The 18,247-nt window shown below is 36.2% G+C and overlaps 2 protein-coding genes across 7 annotated transcripts in view; one reads left to right on the plus strand and one right to left on the minus strand.

The window, feature by feature from the left end:
* Window positions 1-745: 745 nt before the first annotated feature.
* nipa2 (NIPA magnesium transporter 2) lies at window positions 746-13,918 on the plus strand. 6 transcript variants are annotated; one of them, XM_079883471.1, is made up of 9 exons: window positions 746-937; window positions 1,040-1,087; window positions 1,164-1,254; window positions 1,375-1,535; window positions 6,599-6,826; window positions 8,482-8,538; window positions 8,667-8,757; window positions 11,221-11,381; window positions 12,225-13,918. In XM_079883471.1, the coding sequence occupies exons 1-9, from the start codon at window positions 823-825 to the stop codon at window positions 12,878-12,880; spliced, it is 1,608 nt and encodes a 535-aa protein (XP_079739597.1). In that variant the 5' UTR covers window positions 746-822; the 3' UTR covers window positions 12,881-13,918. The 6 variants fall into 6 exon arrangements, with proteins under 6 accessions (XP_079739597.1, XP_079739593.1, XP_079739595.1 ...); XM_079883467.1 differs by lacking the exons at window positions 746-937; window positions 1,040-1,087; window positions 1,164-1,254; window positions 1,375-1,535 and adding an exon at window positions 4,049-4,155; XM_079883469.1 differs by lacking the exons at window positions 746-937; window positions 1,040-1,087; window positions 1,164-1,254; window positions 1,375-1,535 and adding an exon at window positions 4,849-4,869.
* A 263-nt stretch (window positions 13,919-14,181) lies between these two features.
* cyfip1 (cytoplasmic FMR1 interacting protein 1) overlaps window positions 14,182-18,247 on the minus strand; it is a 43,364-nt gene continuing 39,298 nt past the window's right edge. Inside the window, exons 27-31 of the mRNA XM_079883465.1 lie at window positions 17,504-17,576; window positions 17,296-17,390; window positions 15,624-15,862; window positions 15,399-15,546; window positions 14,182-15,308 (exon numbers count right to left, since the gene is read on the minus strand). Of these exons, the coding sequence (XP_079739591.1) occupies window positions 15,144-15,308; window positions 15,399-15,546; window positions 15,624-15,862; window positions 17,296-17,390; window positions 17,504-17,576 (720 nt within the window). The 3' untranslated portion in view covers window positions 14,182-15,143. The remainder of the gene's footprint in view (window positions 15,309-15,398; window positions 15,547-15,623; window positions 15,863-17,295; window positions 17,391-17,503; window positions 17,577-18,247) is intronic.

The raw sequence follows: 18,247 nt of genomic DNA on the forward strand, positions 1-18,247 counted from the left end.
CATAGGTTTTAGGAAACACTTTATAAACCAGGGGCCCAATCCTGTTCCTGGAGATCTACCTACTTGTAGAGTTCATATTCAACCCTGATCCAACACGTACCTGTCTGTAATTACCAAGTGCTCCTGAAGATCTAATTAGCTGGTTCAGTTGTGTTTGATCCATAGGTTTGATCAGAGTTGCTGAACTTAGCTGGAAGGTAAATCTCCTGGAACAGGATCCCTGTTATAAACGTTAAATTTGTTACATTTTAAAACTTGAAAATTTGTGTGAATAAAATAAATGTTCCAATGTCATTTTTAAGAAAATTCTGTCAACATTTACTCACCCTCATGGGACTGACAGCCAAAGTGACTACTCACTTGTATTGCATCTTTTTTTCCCCATTCAATGAAAGGTGGCTGAGACTTTCACATGTAAACTTACTTTTTATATCACAACGCCACCTGCTGTTAACAGCTTGAAGCTCTGCGCAGCCACCTCATATTTATACTACAGGTATCGTGAAACACAGGGACACAATGGGCCCTTTAAATATAATTTAAAGTTTTATTTGCTTTAAATGCGTATAACTTTATCTGTTAAATTACTTTTTATTAGATATTAGTTTGGTCCTCTCCTTTAACCAGTAGAGGTCGTTAGTTTGGCAAGGAACTCCTGAGAATGCACTTCCGGGATGTAATGTACGCCGATTCATATGTTTTTGTGCATTTCTAGACGAATGACAAAGTCCACCACAACATAACAAGCCTATAAGGGCTTTATCAACACCAGTCAAAGAGTGAACTTACACTGACCGTTTACACATAAACTCAGATACATTTATGGACGACACTTCATTCCCAGTCGTTGGTGTTGCGATTGCTGTTGTGTCCAGTTTTATCAATGGATCCACGTTTGTACTCCAGAAAAAGGGGATACTGCGAGCCCGCAAATCAGGTATTTCACATCAGAAGACCGCTATTTCCTTATTTTGTCCCAAAGAAGCTACACTTCCTGTCCAGATTTAATATTTAAAGGATGATTTATGTCACACTACAGGTGGAACTTACCTGGCTGACTGTGTGTGGTGGTGTGGTACACTTGCAAGTGAGTAATACCTCTATATCTGCAAATAAAATGTAACTAATGTTAATAAAGGTAGTGTTTTTTTGTTTTTTTTAAGTGATTGTGGGACAAATAGGAAATTTTCTGGCATACAATGTTGCCCCAGCAGTTGTGGTCACTCCCCTTGGAGCCCTGGGAGTCCTTTTTGGGTGAATTTCTGTATTATATATATTAAGATATTCTTCATTAATTGAAATGTATTCAATGCAGTGCATCTATATTGTGACCTGGAGTGATTAATGTGATTTTGTCTTTTCATCATTAATCAGAGCCGTTCTGGCATCCTGGCTGCTTCAAGAACATCTCAATCTCATAGGAAAACTTGGCTGCGCTTTGTGCTGTTGTGGTTCAGTTGTGCTCATCATTCACTCGCCTAAGTCTGAAAATGTTACATCAAGAGCGGAACTAGAGGAAAGACTGATGGGCCCAGGTATGATAAACATGTCTGGTGGAGCCATAATTCATCTATTCTCAATGGTAGTCTGGTGGTTAAAGGGATAGTTCACCCAAAAATGAAAGTTCTGTCATCATTTACTCAACTTCATGTCATTCCAAACCTGTATGACTTTCTTTCCTCTGTGGAACTAAAACTGATAACCAAACTGATTCAGTCCTTATTGACATACATAGTGTGGACAAAAAATACAAGTCAATGGGAACCGAAAATGTTTTCTTTTCCAGCATTATTCAAAATATTTTGTTCCGCAGAAGAAAGAAAGTAATACAGGTTTGGAACAACATGAGGGTATGTAAATGATGACAGAATTTTCATTATTGGGTGGATTATCCCTTTAAGAATAAGAAGGGTTAACACAGAAACCTGCCATGAATTGCAAAGTTATGGAAATCATCTTATTGTACTTTTGTGAAAATCACTTAACGGCAGATTTTTTTCAAGTCGCTTTGGATAAGAGCATCTGCAGCTCTTTTTTTCTGGTGTGTTTTTGCATAGCAATACATAGATACTTGCTGAACAAAATCTGACGTTTAAAAGTCCTTTTGTTTTCTCTGGAATGAATCCTGCTTCATCATCATTATATTAATTGATGTGTGAATGAATAAACTTAAAGGGATAGTTCACAGAAAAATGAAAACTCTGTCATCATTTACATTCACTCACCCTCATGTTGTTTTAAACCTGTACGAGTTTCTTTGTTCAGTTGAACACAAAAGAAAATATTTTGCTTTCTGGTCCCCATTAACTTCAATAGTATATTGTTTCCTGCTATGGAAGTCAATGGGGACCAGCAAGTGCTTGGTTACCCTTATTCTTCAAAATATCATCTTTTGTGTTCAGCTGAACAAAGAAACTCATACAACTTGACGGTGAGTAAATGATGACTGAACTATGAACTATCCCTTTAACTCACTCTCATACATTGAACCATACCATGTTTCTGATCTTTCCACTCATGTTTCAGAGTTCCTGGTGTACATCTCACTGGTGGTCTTATCACTGATCATTCTGATCGGTTGGCTGTCTCCAGTTCATGGAAAATCCAACATTATGGTGTATGTGGGCATCTGTTCTCTCCTTGGGAGTTTCACTGTGCCCAGCAGCAAAGGCCTGGGACTGGCTGCTCAGGAGGCCTTCAGTGGAACACCTCCAAGTGATAGCAGAGCACTTTACCTCTTCCTGGGGTTGCTGGGAATTCTCATAGTCAGTATTCTGATCCAGTTCACCTTTATCAACAAAGCCTTGGAGAGCTTTAGCTCTAACATGTTTGAGGCCATTTACTATGTGACTTTCACCTCCTGTGTCATCATAGCCTCCGCTATTCTTTTCAGGGAATGGACAGCACTCGGCATTGTGGACTGTTTGGGTATTCTGTGTGGTTTTATCACAGTATCTGTGGGTGTTGCCTTATTACGCATCTCTCAAGAAACTAAACTTGCTTGGAACCAAACCAAAGCTAAAGAGGACTAACTCATGAGTACATCATTTTTTTTTTTTTTAAGAACTGACAGGGTTGGTTTAACAAACAAAGATCAGATATTGTGTGTTAATAGTAATTAACCACTCCAAATCCAAATAAGGGAGACATCCTATAACATTTTATAGACTTCATTATATTAAATTTAAAAAAGTGTATTTTAATGTGGAATTTATTAAAATGTATATTAATAATATTGAATAAAATGTACAATTATTTTGAACAATTTATCACACTAGTGCGCTTTGATGTTTAACCAGAAACCTTCCTTTATTGATAGAAAATTCACAAAAAGATTGAATCCAATATTTGGTTATGATATATTTATTTTTGTTCCATTTTATACAAAATAAAAGCATTCCAAAACAAACTTCCTGGTTAAACATTAAAGTACACAAGTGTAATAAACAGTGCAATTGTTCCATATTTTGTTGAATATTGACAAATTTATCCACAAATAATGCTTTTTACACACAGAAAACTTTGCATACGAGTTGCATAAGCTCAGATCAACGAGGTCTACAATAAATCCGTTTCAAAAATAAACAAAAATACAAAACCTGTCCAAATTGAAAGAAAAGTTTACAAAAAGATTGAATTCAATATTTGGTGACAATATAGCATTACAAGCAATTTACAAGCAAGGCTGGTCATTTTTGACCGGGAACACAAAAGGTGTTATATGATTTTCAACACAGCACAAGAGTTAATAATATAATGATTTCATGAATATAATTATTTAATTAAATTTAATTTAGAATATATAATTAATTTAATCGCTTATTGGAAATAAAAACTAACATTTATTTTATATTATATTAACCTCTGATTGTTTGTGTGTGTGTGTGTGTGTGTGTGTGTGCAGTCAACCATGAATAAATCAAAAATGTAAAAAAAATATATATACAAATAAACGCCGATTTACGTCTGGAATAATTCGATGGTAACAGGTTTGGTCAGTCTACCATCAATAATTGAATGTAATTGTAAGCATGGCGAGATGACGGCCAGTAGGGGCTGTTTTTCTTACCTTTGAGACAACAGTTGGCTTCCTAAACCTCGATCCCACTGCGTCCTGATCCAGTCCCAGAGAACGGAAATTATTTCAATCCCAGGGTAAATTGTGCGTTATTTTTATGTATTCCAGTAGGGGCATTTCTGGTTGTATTCACAGTTTATTCTTTTGATTTCTTTAAAGTTACGTTTTATTTTAATCGATTTTTTTTTCGTTTGCTTTGTAGTTGCTAATGTTTGCTGGATGAAAACCAGACCCGTTTTATACTTCTACAATCTATCGATGTTTATATATTTTGATATGTTAATAACATATTTACCTGTGTTTATACTCACAACGGTTCATTGTAAATTTGTTTTGATTAGCTGTAGAAAATACGCTGTTTTAATGTCAAGAGAGATTCCTGTAGCCTATGTCTGGTTTCTGCACCTGTCTGACTTAACATTTACTTTTGTGCAACTGCTGTACGTCACGCGCTCAACATAAAGCACTCACACACTTTGATAATAGGAGAGGAGGGAACTTTTTATGATTTAACATATCTATAACAAAAACAAGTTTTCGCCTTAATGATTAAAACGCACTTTACATTTTGTTACAATGTTTAAACGCATGAAGGAAGACTTTAACCATAGACTTTAACACAAGACGTCACAAGACCAATCAAAAGAGAGGTTCCGCGCATGCGCGTACGTTTCCTCTTTCCTTCTACTGATGGGTGTCCGACTTGCCTCTATTCGGCTCTTTCGCACAATTCATTTCAAAGAATGCGTTCGGTGATTCTTTTACGTCATGGCGTTTTGCTGCATCATGTGGTAGGCTACATGGAAAATCTAACCCATTTAGATTAGCAAAATGTAATTTACGTTTCACAGTGTTGATAAAATCATACAATAAATTCAAAAACATATACAATACGTTTTATTTGGAACATTCCTCCCCATCCTCAGTTCACAAAGGCTCTTGCTATCAGTTTACTCATCTTCTCTCGAATCTTTAAAGAGATAGTTCAACCAAAAATAAAAATAAAAACGTCTTAACATAATCACCCTCAAGTTGTTCCAAACCTGTATGAGTTTCTGTATGAGATATTTTAAAGAATGTTGGTAACCAGACAGACTTTGTCACTGACAGCACCCATTAACTTCTATAGTAGAAAAAAAAACTATGGAAGTAAATGAGTGCCATCAGCTGAATGAGTAATCTGTTATTGTTCCATGCCAGATTTTACATTCATTATAGTAAAGTCAAGCATCATATGTCTTTTCATCATATTTTTTTATTTTATTGTCTTTTGAATTTTCAAGTTATTTAATCTTCAGAACTTCAAAGCTCTTAAGACGGTAGACATGTGCTGCCCTTTTAATTTATTCTGTTTAAACTAATATTAATAATTAATATTTAATACTAGAAATGTTAAGTAATATTTTATTTTTATTATCTTTTTTATTTGAAAGAATTGATCTTATAATTGGTGCATTTAATTCACGGCTATATGTACTATAGTATATTAGCAGTTTGAAAAACGTATGGATAAATTCAGTCCAATTAATGAAAGAATTGTTCAGACCGAGTTTTGTGAACCGGTTCAACTGATTGTTTGAAAAGATCCGACTCAAAAGAACGATTCGATCACGAGTCGGACATCGCTGCTGTGTAGGTGGATCTGCCTGGGTTCGCGTCAACATCGCGTCTGAATTTCATGGTCGCGAGAAAATGTGAAAGTCAAAACCGTGAAATCTCTGTGACCGGACACGATGTCGAGCTGATCGCTGGAATTTAACTAGGTACTCTGAATGACTTCATAACCTCCTTTAGCCACGCGTGTGTTTTGATGTGAATTATGAAGCTAATTGGCTAAGCTATCCGGCTGGGTTTGGCTGTATGCATAAGGTAATTGTCATCATGCTGTCATATCAAGAAGATCTCGCCTAATGTCGCGACAACCAAATGTTGACCCTTAAGAGATGACTGGTTAACACTTAGGTAAAATGGACATGGGATTTTTGTACCGCTGTAAAGTTTGCTGGATCAGCTGTATGCTCATGTTTTGCGCCTTAAAGGGATAGTTCACTCAAAAATAAAATTCTGTCATTCAAATTCTGGCCTTATGTTGAAACAAACCTGAAATACTTCTTCCGTGGACACGCATTAAAGTTGCACAATGACTTTCTCAGTCTTTCATTGTATTGAAATGACGGAAGAAAAAAGTCACTAGGGTGAAACCTATTGATCAATGCTGATACCATTCGCTTTAAGTCAACATGTGTAATAGGACTTCGAGCCTGTAGTGTTTTATAGAGTCACTTCCTGTACTGCTCATGTCATCTTGTCAGTTATTGTGCTTTACACACACACTGTCATTCTTCATTCTCCCTCAGAGCAGTGTGTGTGTGTGTTGACATGAATGAAATATCAGATCTTGTGAGCTGTAATGTGTGTAGTAGTGTTTCTTATAAAAATGGTATGATATAAGCTCATTCCTATCTTGGAACTTATTGGAATTTATTTACATAATTATGATATATTTTTATTTCTTGCCAGGCTCAGCAGTTGGCCAGGATTGTTCATCTGGACTGAATCTTTGGTGCATGTATGTCAATGTGACGAGAGGAAACTCTACCGACGACACTATGGGTCAAGACAGAGGAAAGTACGATTTCTATATAGGCCTTGCTTTGGCAATAAGCTCCAGTATATTTATCGGCGGTAGTTTCATCTTAAAGAAGAAAGGACTCCTTCGACTGGCCAGGAAGGGCTCGATGCGAGCAGGTATGTTTCTTTCTGTAAGCTTATAATCTTATGGTGTCAGAAAATCATACGCAGGTTTGCCATAAGTTTAACTGGTCTGGGTGGGGAAATTTTTGAGATGTTTTATTCTGACACACCTGTTCCGTAGCTGTTGTCGTTTCAACTTAAAGGTGCAGCACAGCACAGATCACTTGCCACACACTTTTTATAAATCATTAACTCTGTTTCCATGACTTCACCGTACTGAGATATTTAACCCTGTATATGGACTCATGTCATTTATAATGACAACAAAAATAAGTTTCATTGTTTAAAAGAAAACTATAACCAATGACTTTTCACTTTTATAGAGTTTAATTTATTCCAGTGTTGTATTCTGTAATATGATAGGATTTTTTGGTTGCTAGACAACAAACATAAGCAGCGGAAATCTTTTAACCATTTTTGTTGTATTTAAATACCTCAAGTTGGTTTCAAACTTGTTTTTGCTTAAATAAGGTGTTTTAAAAAAACTTGTATTGTGTTATAGTTGACTTTCAAATTGTTTAAAATGCTTTGTCATTGATAAATGACATGATTACCAATGGCCCATCTTGGAATACATATTTAGTGTATAGAGTAGTTTACGTTCCATTGTATGATCATGGTATTAATAAGTTATTTTATGTTACATTTTGTTTTTATGAAGAAATTAATCGGACATGATTATATTGTTTATTTTTTCTTTCATTATAAATAACATATATATTTATATTGGTTTTATTTAATTTAAATGAACCTAATAAATGAATTAATAAAGTATGATAATTACAAAAGAACAATCAACAGAAAATACATTTTACAGGTGTTTGTTTAATGTCTGATAATTATACATAAATAGGTCTTTTAAAGTACCCCCTTTTTCATATTTTACCCTTTATAGTCACTATAAAACTAATTTGTTGATATAGTGGATATATATTTAAAAAAAAGAAAAATTAATACTTTTATTCAGCAAGTAAATTAACTTCAAATACTGGAATTTTTATTTATTTATAAAAAAAATTTTTTTTTAAAAAGCACCACTGTTTTTAACATTGATATTAATAAGAAAAGTAGTTTTTTTAGCACCATATCAGCATATTAGAATGTTTTCTGAAGTATCATGTGACATTGAAGATTGGAGTAATGATGCTGAAAATTCAGCTTTGCCATCACAGGAATAAAAAGTATTTTAACATATGTTAAAATGGAAAACAAATAGAAGAAATATATCTTTAATATTATTGGTTTATTTTTTATCAAATAAGCGCAGTCTTGATAAGTAAAAGAGACTTTTTTTTCAAAAACATGAGAAAATCTTACCGAACGCAAATGTTTTAACGGTTTAAATGTTGGACCATAGAGGGTTAACGGAATACTGACTCTCTGTTTAACGTCAATACAAACTGTGATGTCATTTACCTTTTTACTTGTAGCATTTTAGTTCTTTGACTTGACAGTTACAAAAATAGAGAGATTATAATGTTTGAACCAAGTAGTTGTCAATGCCTTTTTTTCAGTGTTGATATCTAGAAAGTAGGGTGGCCAATACATGAAATTCAATGCAATTTAATTATGGAAAGTATGACATACCAAATTGCTGTCAGTAAAAAATATAGAATAATTTTGAAACATTAATCATCTTGCTTTACCAGGGCAAGGAGGTCATGCATACCTAAAAGAATGGCTTTGGTGGGCTGGCTTGTTATCAAGTAAGTGACAGAGTAAACGACTAATGTTTATCTTAAACATGACGCAGTTGTACACATACAGTATATATTTATCATGTTTGTGTCTCAGCTGCTTGGAAGTAACTATTTTATTCTGTCTGTTTTGACAGTGGGGGCTGGTGAAGCTGCCAATTTCGCAGCATACGCCTTTGCTCCCGCCACACTCGTCACTCCTCTCGGGGCTCTCAGTGTGCTAGTCAGGTTTGACAATTTTTGATGAATTGATGTTGATGACATGACATCCTGTTTAGTGTTAACGTGTAAATAAAAATGAATGCTACAGGTGGAGGCAAGTATTGTTTTTTTTGCAGGATGTTTCTGTCGCACAACCAAAGTGTGATTAATGCTAGTGGTTAATTTTTGTGGTTTCCTTTTTTGTTTTTTAAACCAAGTACAAGCTTAATATAATAGCCGTTGCAACCATTAGCTTCTCAAAGTGATACATCTCTTAAAGGTCCCATTGCATGAAAATTTCACTTGATGAGGTTTTTTAACCTTAACATGAGTTTCCCTAGCCTGCCTATGGTCCCCCAGTGGCTAGACGTTTTGATGTTGTTAAACCAAGCCCTGGGTATTTTTGAGAAAATGAAAGCTCAGACGGGCGAATCTAGAAATCTTCCCCTTATGTCGTCATAAGGGGAAAGGTTACCTCCCCTTTCTCTTCTTTGCCCGCAAAAAGAATTTGGCCCGCCCATGAGAAAATGAGCTGCGCGAGCGCGATATTGTTTTTTCCTCGAGTGACATCATGGCTTGCGAACGAGCGAAGCATGGCAGTTGCTCAATGTTTGGATGTACAAATGAACACAAAAGTATTTTTTTAGTTCCTTCATCCGAGCCTCTGAAGAACCAGTGGGTTATGTGAATTTCTGATGTGTAATTGTTCAAGTTCAGACAGATAATCTTTCTCTCAAAGTCGTTCAATACTGTTTATGCATCAGTAAATCAAGCCAGTGACTAAACGATCAACTTCACTTCGTTTCTTTTAGTAGGATGAAAATAATCTTACTTAAACTGTGATTAATAGAAAGCAATCAAAGAACAATCCCTTTCCAATCGCCCAAGCTGTCAATCACACAGCGCGAGTTTATCTGGACACTTGCCAAAACTCGTTATGAAATCAATGACGCTGATACGCTGCACAACAAAGCTCTTACTGTACTTACCTCATGTTTGCATTGGTGAAAGCATTAGTGAGAGTGCAGAAGCTGCGTTGCAATGATAAGATCTTCATTCACGTGATCAACAGACTGTCATCTGCTCAATGCTCATCACTGCAACCTTTTATGTGATGGGAATAGATCTAAATACTTAAACTTCTCACGATTCGTTAATCTCGATAGCTGTAATAGTAAAAACGTATAATAGCTGTAATAGTAAAAGTTTTCGAGAGAGTTCCACATGTAATGCTAGATATTTCATATGCAAGCATGTCAGCCAATCACAGCAGTGGGCGTTTACACTGAAGTCTCACAGCAGACACGCCCCTTCAAACAGAGCGTTCAAATCAGAGGATGAAATCAGGCTAGGAAATATGCCTTTTATTTCTAAATTATAACAACTTTTGATCTAAAACACATACTAACATTATAAGGGCACCCCAGGAAACATTCTAAAATAATAAAATAATCCATGCAATGGGACCTTTAATGCTTAATGTCAAAGGTGTTATTCTCTCAAATGGACCAAAACATGCTACAACACATGATGTTAACATAGTCTCATAACCTGTTATATTCACAACAAACTTCTCAAGGGGTCTCAGGTAGACTTTAAAGGCCCCCTGAAATCAAAATGAAAGTTTTTTTTTAGCTTCTTATGAATATGTTAGCCTTAAAATTATGAATAAGCTGGTGTGTTCCAAAACAATGACACAATTTGCATTTAGGAGATATAAGCATTCAAAACTTACAGTCTCTCACTTCAGCTAAAATGGATCATGGATTTTTTATGACATCACCGCAGACTTCAGCTTCTCATCACATCTTCTGTCCAATCAAATGCTCTCTAGAATCTAAAGCGTCGTGGAAATCTGGGTTCCTACTTCGGAAAAACCTGGATATATGCATCATTTTAAACATGAGATTTCTAGACTGGGAAATGTCTTTTTTTTTCTAGGAATGCTTAAGATTAAGAAATCTTACATAGTAAATCATGAAAACCTTGACAATTGTTGTGGATAAAAAAGGTTTAGAACAACTAATATAGATGGTAAATATATGAAAGCTCATGGCTCTTTTTTTTATTATGAATTTTACAAAAAACAAAGCGTCAGATAATCAATATATAATAGCAATTGTCATAATTTGGTTGCACTTTGTTTTACAGTATGTGTACTTCCAGTGTTCTTGCCTAAGAAAATACTAGGTAATAAAAGGCAACTACAGGAGTTAAGGTGAGGTTTAGGAGTAGGTCCAGGGTTATTACCCAGTTATTGTAATTACTGTAATAAGTACAGGGGGAACAGGACTGTAAAATAAAGTGCCACTCATAATCAACTTTTTTCCAAAAGTACAGGTTCTTTGAGATTCCTACTTAGTACAGTACATTCCTTCTTAAGAACCTTAAGAATTCTAAAAATATTATAGACATGTCACATGACAATGTTGAGAGTGTTTATTTCTGGGAGAACTGTCCTGATTAAGTTGAATGTTTGCCTGTTTGCAGTGCGGTTTTGTCCTCGTACTTCCTGACAGAGAGGTTGAACCTGCACGGAAAGCTTGGCTGTCTGCTCAGTATCCTGGGCTCCACTACCATGGTGATACACGCACCTCAAGAGGAGGAGATGGACAGCCTGGACGACATGGCCAAAAAACTGGTTGATCCAGGTAAACTATGACATGTAAAGACAATGAAGGCTCATGGAGGAGATGAATTCAGCTATTGCAGGCGTGTCAAACTCAGTTTCTGGAGGGTTTCTCCTCAACCCTAATTAAACACACCTAATTCAGCTAATCAAGTCCTTCATGGTTTATTTAAAAACCACAGGTTTGTGTATTAAAGCAGGGTTGGATCTAAAATCTGCAGGGCTATGGCCCTCCAGGAACTGAGTTTGACACCCCTGAGCTTTTGTAATATTAATATGCAGACTCAGTATCGGTCACACAATCGTTCAAAAGTTTAGGGGGCAGTAAGATTCTTTCAGTGTTGGAAAAAGAAGTTCATTATGCCCACAAGGGCTATCTTTATTTGATCAAAAATACATTAAGTAATATTGTTAAATACTATTACAATTTATGCCAGCTGTTTCCTATTTTAATATATTTTAACATTTATTCTTGGATTGGCAAAGCTGAATTTTCAGCATCATTACTCCAGTCTTCAGTGTCACATGATCCTTCAGAAATCATTCTGATATGCTGATTTGCTGCTCAAGAAACATTTCTGGTTATCAATGTTGAAAACAGTTGTGCTGCTTAATTTTTTGGGGGACACCGTGATATTCTTTGATTAATAGAAATTGCAAAAGAACAACATTTATTTGAAATAGAATTTTTGTCTTTACTGTCACACAATTGAATGCAGTCTTGGGGAATTAAAAAGTATTAATTCATTTTTTTACTGACCCCAAACTTTTGTAACATTGTGTACATACATATTTATATTGATAAAAGAAATGTGTTTCTTTTGAAGGTGCTGTATATAACTAATCATAATTGTCTTTTCTCCAGGCTTTGTGGTCTTTGCAACAGCTGTCATCATCATAGCTCTCATCTTCATCTTCGTAGTGGGCCCACGCCACGGGCAGACCAACATCCTGGTCTACATCACTATCTGCTCCGTGATTGGTGCCCTGTCCGTCTCCTGCGTGAAGGGATTGGGCATCACCATTAAGGAGGCCATCGCTGGGAAGCCAGTGTTGCGAAAGCCTTTGGCCTGGCTTCTGCTGCTGAGCCTGATCGCTTGTGTTAGCACACAGATCAACTACCTGAACAAAGCACTGGACATCTTCAACACATCCCTGGTGACGCCCATCTACTACGTGTTCTTCACCACCTCAGTGCTCTCCTGCTCTGCCATATTGTTCAAAGAATGGGAACACATGGGGGTCGATGACATCATCGGCACAATGAGCGGTTTCTTTACGATTATAGTGGGCATCTTTCTTCTGCACGCCTTTAAGGACGTTAGCATCAGCTTGGCGACACTGGCCGTGTCCATCAGGAAGGACGAGAGGAACGGGCCGGTGTCAAACGGCATCGCCTCCCACAACCACTCCAATTATGAGCTGCTACATAATGACGTCACGGAGGACTTTGACGACAGAGAGTTAGGGTTGCCTTTCGACAGCGTCTCCAGGAGAAACGGCACTATGACCGTCTCTTAAGTTCATCAATGAAAATGTTTGGCTGCTCTATGGACTTTTAGCTTTTTTTTTTTTCCTTTTCAGATGAGATAAAACCTAAGACAATCAACTCAAAGCAAAAAAAAAAAAAAAACGTCAAAAAAGATGGACCAATCGATTGTACTAAGGGTTTTGTTTGCCTCTTTTTGTTTTATTTCAATCTAGACTACATGGTAAGCATCATCTCATTCCTCATGTAGCACTGTAAATATACAACTGTACGTTTTTAAGAGACTTTTGTTATATTTTATGTACAGATATCTGTATTTACATGCACTGAGTTCCTTTCTACAAAATTGGTAGTTGCTTTGACTTTATAATAAAGACATCAAAGTGGAATGAGACATCTCAATTTATTAGTGTCTAAATCTAATTTAAATCATCCCTCATGTCACTCCAAACATGTTTTTTTTTTTTTTTACAACCAAAAATTTACCCAAAACATGATAATGTCTTTAGTCTTCTAAAATCATGTTTCTCACAAGCACCCAGTGTTTTATGCAAAAGTACTTGACAAAAATCCTTTTAAGTTCGGTTAATATATCATATCATATTCATAAAGTTGTAGCTCATTATACTGACAAAAATGGCATCTAATTTTAGTTGACGAATTCACAATTAAACCAAGTGTTCAAACATGGCTCAACATTTTAAATGGTCCTTGTGAAAATCTGAGTGCCTGAATAGCATTCTGTTGAGTACTCTATAATTTTGTGAATTCTTTGTGCAGTAGTTTTTATCTGTATCCAGTGCACATCATCACACACAGTCTTACTAGCACGCAACTTAGTACAAGTTGGTTTCATTTGTCATTTTGTACATATGCAAGCTGTAATATTACATCTATATTGTTTGTATGCATGTATGGTATGCGTTTGGGTGAGATAATTAACCCACTAGCGATGCGCTTCAGTTTACCAGTGTTAATTGTTCATCTTGAGCTCATTCAAGTATCTGAAATGTTAATATCTTCTGTTATTTATCTCATGTTTTTGTCAGTAAAAAATTAACATTACACACAGCTACCTTCGGATTATGAATAGCATCAACCCGATCAACTCTTCTGGGGGAGACCCCACTGTCCTGCAAAATGTATAATTTACTTCCAATCTATTTCAACACTCATCTTGAAGATTTTGATCATCTGGTTCATGGCCTCTGGCAGAGACTATTATATAGTGCTTTCTTTTTTTCATTTTTGGAGTCAACAATGACGATTTGTATTTTTGTGAACTAGTCCTTTAACCCACTTACCTTTTTTTGTAAAGAAAGAGCCAGGGAAACCAAGTTTGATACATATTTAATGAATTAAAATCTGATTACATAATTCAAATACTAAAAGGCACGTTTATTGAGAGTAAAAACTTGGTTACGCTTAAAGGGATAGTTCACCTAAAAATTTTAATTGTCATCATTTACTTCATCATACCCTCATGTTATTCCAAACCTGTACGAGTTTCTTCTGTTGAACACAAAGGAAAATATTTGAACAATACGGATAAACAAACAGTTGATGGGAGCCATTGACTTCCATAGTAGAAAACAAAATACTTATGGAAGCCAATGGCTCCCATCAACTGTTTGTTTACCCATATTCTTCAAAAATACTGGTACAGGTTTGGAATAACAAGAGTGAGTAAATTATGACGATTTTCATTTTTGGGTGGTCTATTCCTTTTAAGTTTTATTCAGGATAATAGAAGAAAAAAAAACCTTGCATGCAATCATTCAACAACACCACATAGAAAATATACCACGGGTCTCTCACCACAGCAAAAGCTTAAATAATCAGTTGATAAAACCCACTTGGCCATTTTCCAACCCTTTCCCACTGCTTTCCCCAAGTATAAAACATGAAAATGAGTAGTGCTGTGCTATCATTAACATATAAAAGATAAGTCATTTATCTATAATAAGGCACGAGTGTGTATACAAAACAAATCAACCTGAAATACACTAAGTAAAACTGTTTGTCTACATCATCTTCAAACACATTAGCCTAGTTTACCAAAGCCTGAGACGTGCAAAACCAATAATGGTACAACTGATTGGTGCATACCAAATCTCTCAGCTAATCGCAAGGCAACTTACTGGCTCTGTGAACACTACAGGCTGGCATGAGAAAGGCTTCCTTAAGAAGAATGTGACAGTGAAACTGGTCCTAAACTTGAGGATAAACTTGTTGCTAAATATGTTTCCCTCTACCATCTCTTCCACTTCTAATTGGTGCAAATGTACGGCAATCTCAGTTACTGGCCAATGACTGATGGATCGGAGGCTGAAAGCAACGGACATGTTCTACTGGCATGTTCTCTCCATCCCCAGACTTCAGGTACTTGTTCAAAATGGCAAAGATTTCGTCATTCAAAATCTGGAACTTGCGAATTCGTTCACCCATTTTCTTTAGTGGCTAAAGTAGGAGGGAAACAAATGGATTAGTAGGTGTCTTGATTACAGAAGTTACATGAAAAATACACTAAACTCATTTCGAAAAACTCACCACACTCTTAATGATCTCGTCTTTGCCGTCATGTTTCTGCACCTTCAGGAGATGGTAGCTGAAGTCCAGGATATCAAAGCGTCTGTGCTGACCGAGTAATGTGATAATCATGCAACCGGCCCAGTTCAGACCATCTCCGAAACATTGCCTGCAAGAGGATCAAAATCTTTTTAAAAAGCTCAAAATCCTAATTTTGTAAAGAGCCGGTGATCAGTTTCCACTCACTCAACGGTGAACTCGTGAGCTCCCACCGGGATGCAGTACACAAACTGCATGGCGCTCCACAACCTGTGAAACTCTACGCACTCGTCCACGTGCATCACGCCGTTGCTGGGCAATGGTCCGCGCCAGATCGGGTCGTCCAGATAACCACGGACGCGAGTCAGAATGACCTCGAACATGGAGAGACCGCAGCACAGGCGCTCTTTAGTCAGCAGGTCACCCTCACGGGCGATGGCAATTTGCTGATGAGAGATCGTAAAGGGTATGGATTAAAATCGGACCAGCATGGCTCACTTAAATCCGCATCAAGACATTGCAGCTCCTGACTACAAAGACTTTACTACGAATGAAAAAAAGTCAAATATAGCTGCAAACCATGAATATTTACCATTATTTATACATTTTGACCAGTAGGTGGCACTGTCACAACATTTAAGTGGTATTGAGACAATTCTGACAAGACTCATTTATGTTCAAATACAAACATTTTCTGAGAAACTGCCTGTTTGGCATGTCTTTGACAGGAACCATTAAAGTGGTCTGAGGTCAAACATCTTGTACCCAAGTAATTTTTTGTTTGTTTCACTTTTACAACTTCCTAAACATTCAATATAACTATGGAAGCAGATTTCTGCCACATAAGGGAAATAATTATGCTTTGGTAAATCATAATTATGACAAGTTAGAATTTAAAAAAGTGACATGACGTGGTAACCCATATTTGGAATTTGACCTCTGCATTTAACCCATCCAAGTTAGTGCATACCCACTAAGAGCAGTGCGTAGCGAACACACACACACACACACACACAGCAGAGGGCAGCCATTCAGTGCAGCGATTGGGGGATAGGTGCCGTGCTCAAGGGCACCTCAGTCGTGGGTATTGAGGGTGGAATAGAGTGCTGTTCATTCAATCCCCCACCGACATTTTCTTGCCGGTATTGAAAATCGAACCGGCAACCTTCGGGTTACAAGTCCGACTCGCTAACCATTGCTTTTTAAAAAAAATTATTACTATGACAAAGTTGACATTATGAGATACTTAGTCATAATTATGATATATTAAGTTTGACTTGTGAGATAAAAAGTCAATTGTGACAAGTCAAAATTAAGTCAAAATACATTGACATATATATTAAGTCAATTAGGACGAGCTGAAATTTTGAAGAAAAGTCAATGATGAGTGAATTTCAACCGTAAAAAAAAAAAAAAATTGTCTCATAATAGTGTCATTTTCAAAAAATTGTATCTAAAAAACAAACAAACCATGAGTTACCAAAGCATATTTTTTTTCTTATGTGGCAGAAATAGGTTTTGGACTTTGAAAAGACTTTTGGCACAGAAGCAGCATAAAAAGAAAGCAAGAGATCAGTTACTAATGCCCTAGTAGAAATACCAATTAATATAACGAAAATAGCGGTGTTAGAAGGATAAAGTACTATTAATTTCCTCAAGTAACCTTTAGCCAGAAATCACCATTTTTATTTTAAATTAATCAATTTGCCCATTACCACTGACAAAACACAACAATCTGGAAGGCTCTGGGATGAGTTCAAAGCAGCAGTTAAGTGTGTAATTGGAGATGCTAATGACAATAAGTAGATGTGTGTGCTGGAGGTGGTAAAGCAGCAGAGCACGACTAAAGCGGCTGTCGGTGCAGTGATGTTTCGCCCACCTGAGGGGTTCCCAGACGCTCGATCAGAGGCACCAAATGCAGTGCTGTGTATTTGGCCTCCAAACGCTTCATCTTTGCATCCAGACGCTCCCCTTCTGCACAAGTGTGGGTTGTAGAGAGATTATTGGATATGTTTGAGGAACTTCTCACATGAAGCATGCTAAAAATATTGAATATCCTCGGGAAACATACATAAACATGAGCTTACCTTTAACGTGAACTCTTGGCAAGATGTTCTGGAAGGGCGCTGCATGCAACAAGTCACACACCTCCTCTTGAGACTACATGAAAGCAGAACTAATTTCAGAAACGATGGTTTTTAAAGCCTGAGTTAAATTCAAATAAGCAGTCTGAGACAAGCGTCCATTGCTGCTTTGACACGTACATGCATAAATCACAGAGTTTTGGTGCATTAATTTAGCTCTCAATATGACCAGGATTAATTCTGGTCATGTTGGTGAAGCAATGAAACCATTTATCACTGGATCAATGTTCGTGGTTCTTTTTGTTCTGTTTTTTTGTAACACTTTACAATAATGTTCAATTCTTTAACGTTTCTTAATGCAATAGATATGAACTAACATGATTTATTCTTGATTAATGTTTTTTTTCTAAATTCAAGTGCTGTTCATAACACAAACTAAAGATAATCTGACTAGATTTATACAACTTGAAATGTTAAAAATGTAGTTTATGTAGAAATTAACCGAGAAACAGAAATCAAACATTAACCATAAACATGAATACATGCTGTAAAAGTACAGTTCATTAACATTTCATGTTAGCTATTGTAATGTTAATGTATATAACATATGTTCTATACATTGTTTTTATGATATTCATCTCTAAAACTGAACAAAAGCTACTTTTAAGCAAACATAGGCGAGCATGGAGTAACCATTAGTAAATGAGTGATACAAGCAAGAGAGATTAATATTTTATATAAATAATA

The sequence above is a fragment of the Squalius cephalus genome, assembly GCF_949319135.1.
Source record: "Squalius cephalus genome assembly, chromosome: 10".
In the NCBI taxonomy this organism is placed as follows: Eukaryota; Metazoa; Chordata; class Actinopteri; order Cypriniformes; family Leuciscidae; genus Squalius; species Squalius cephalus.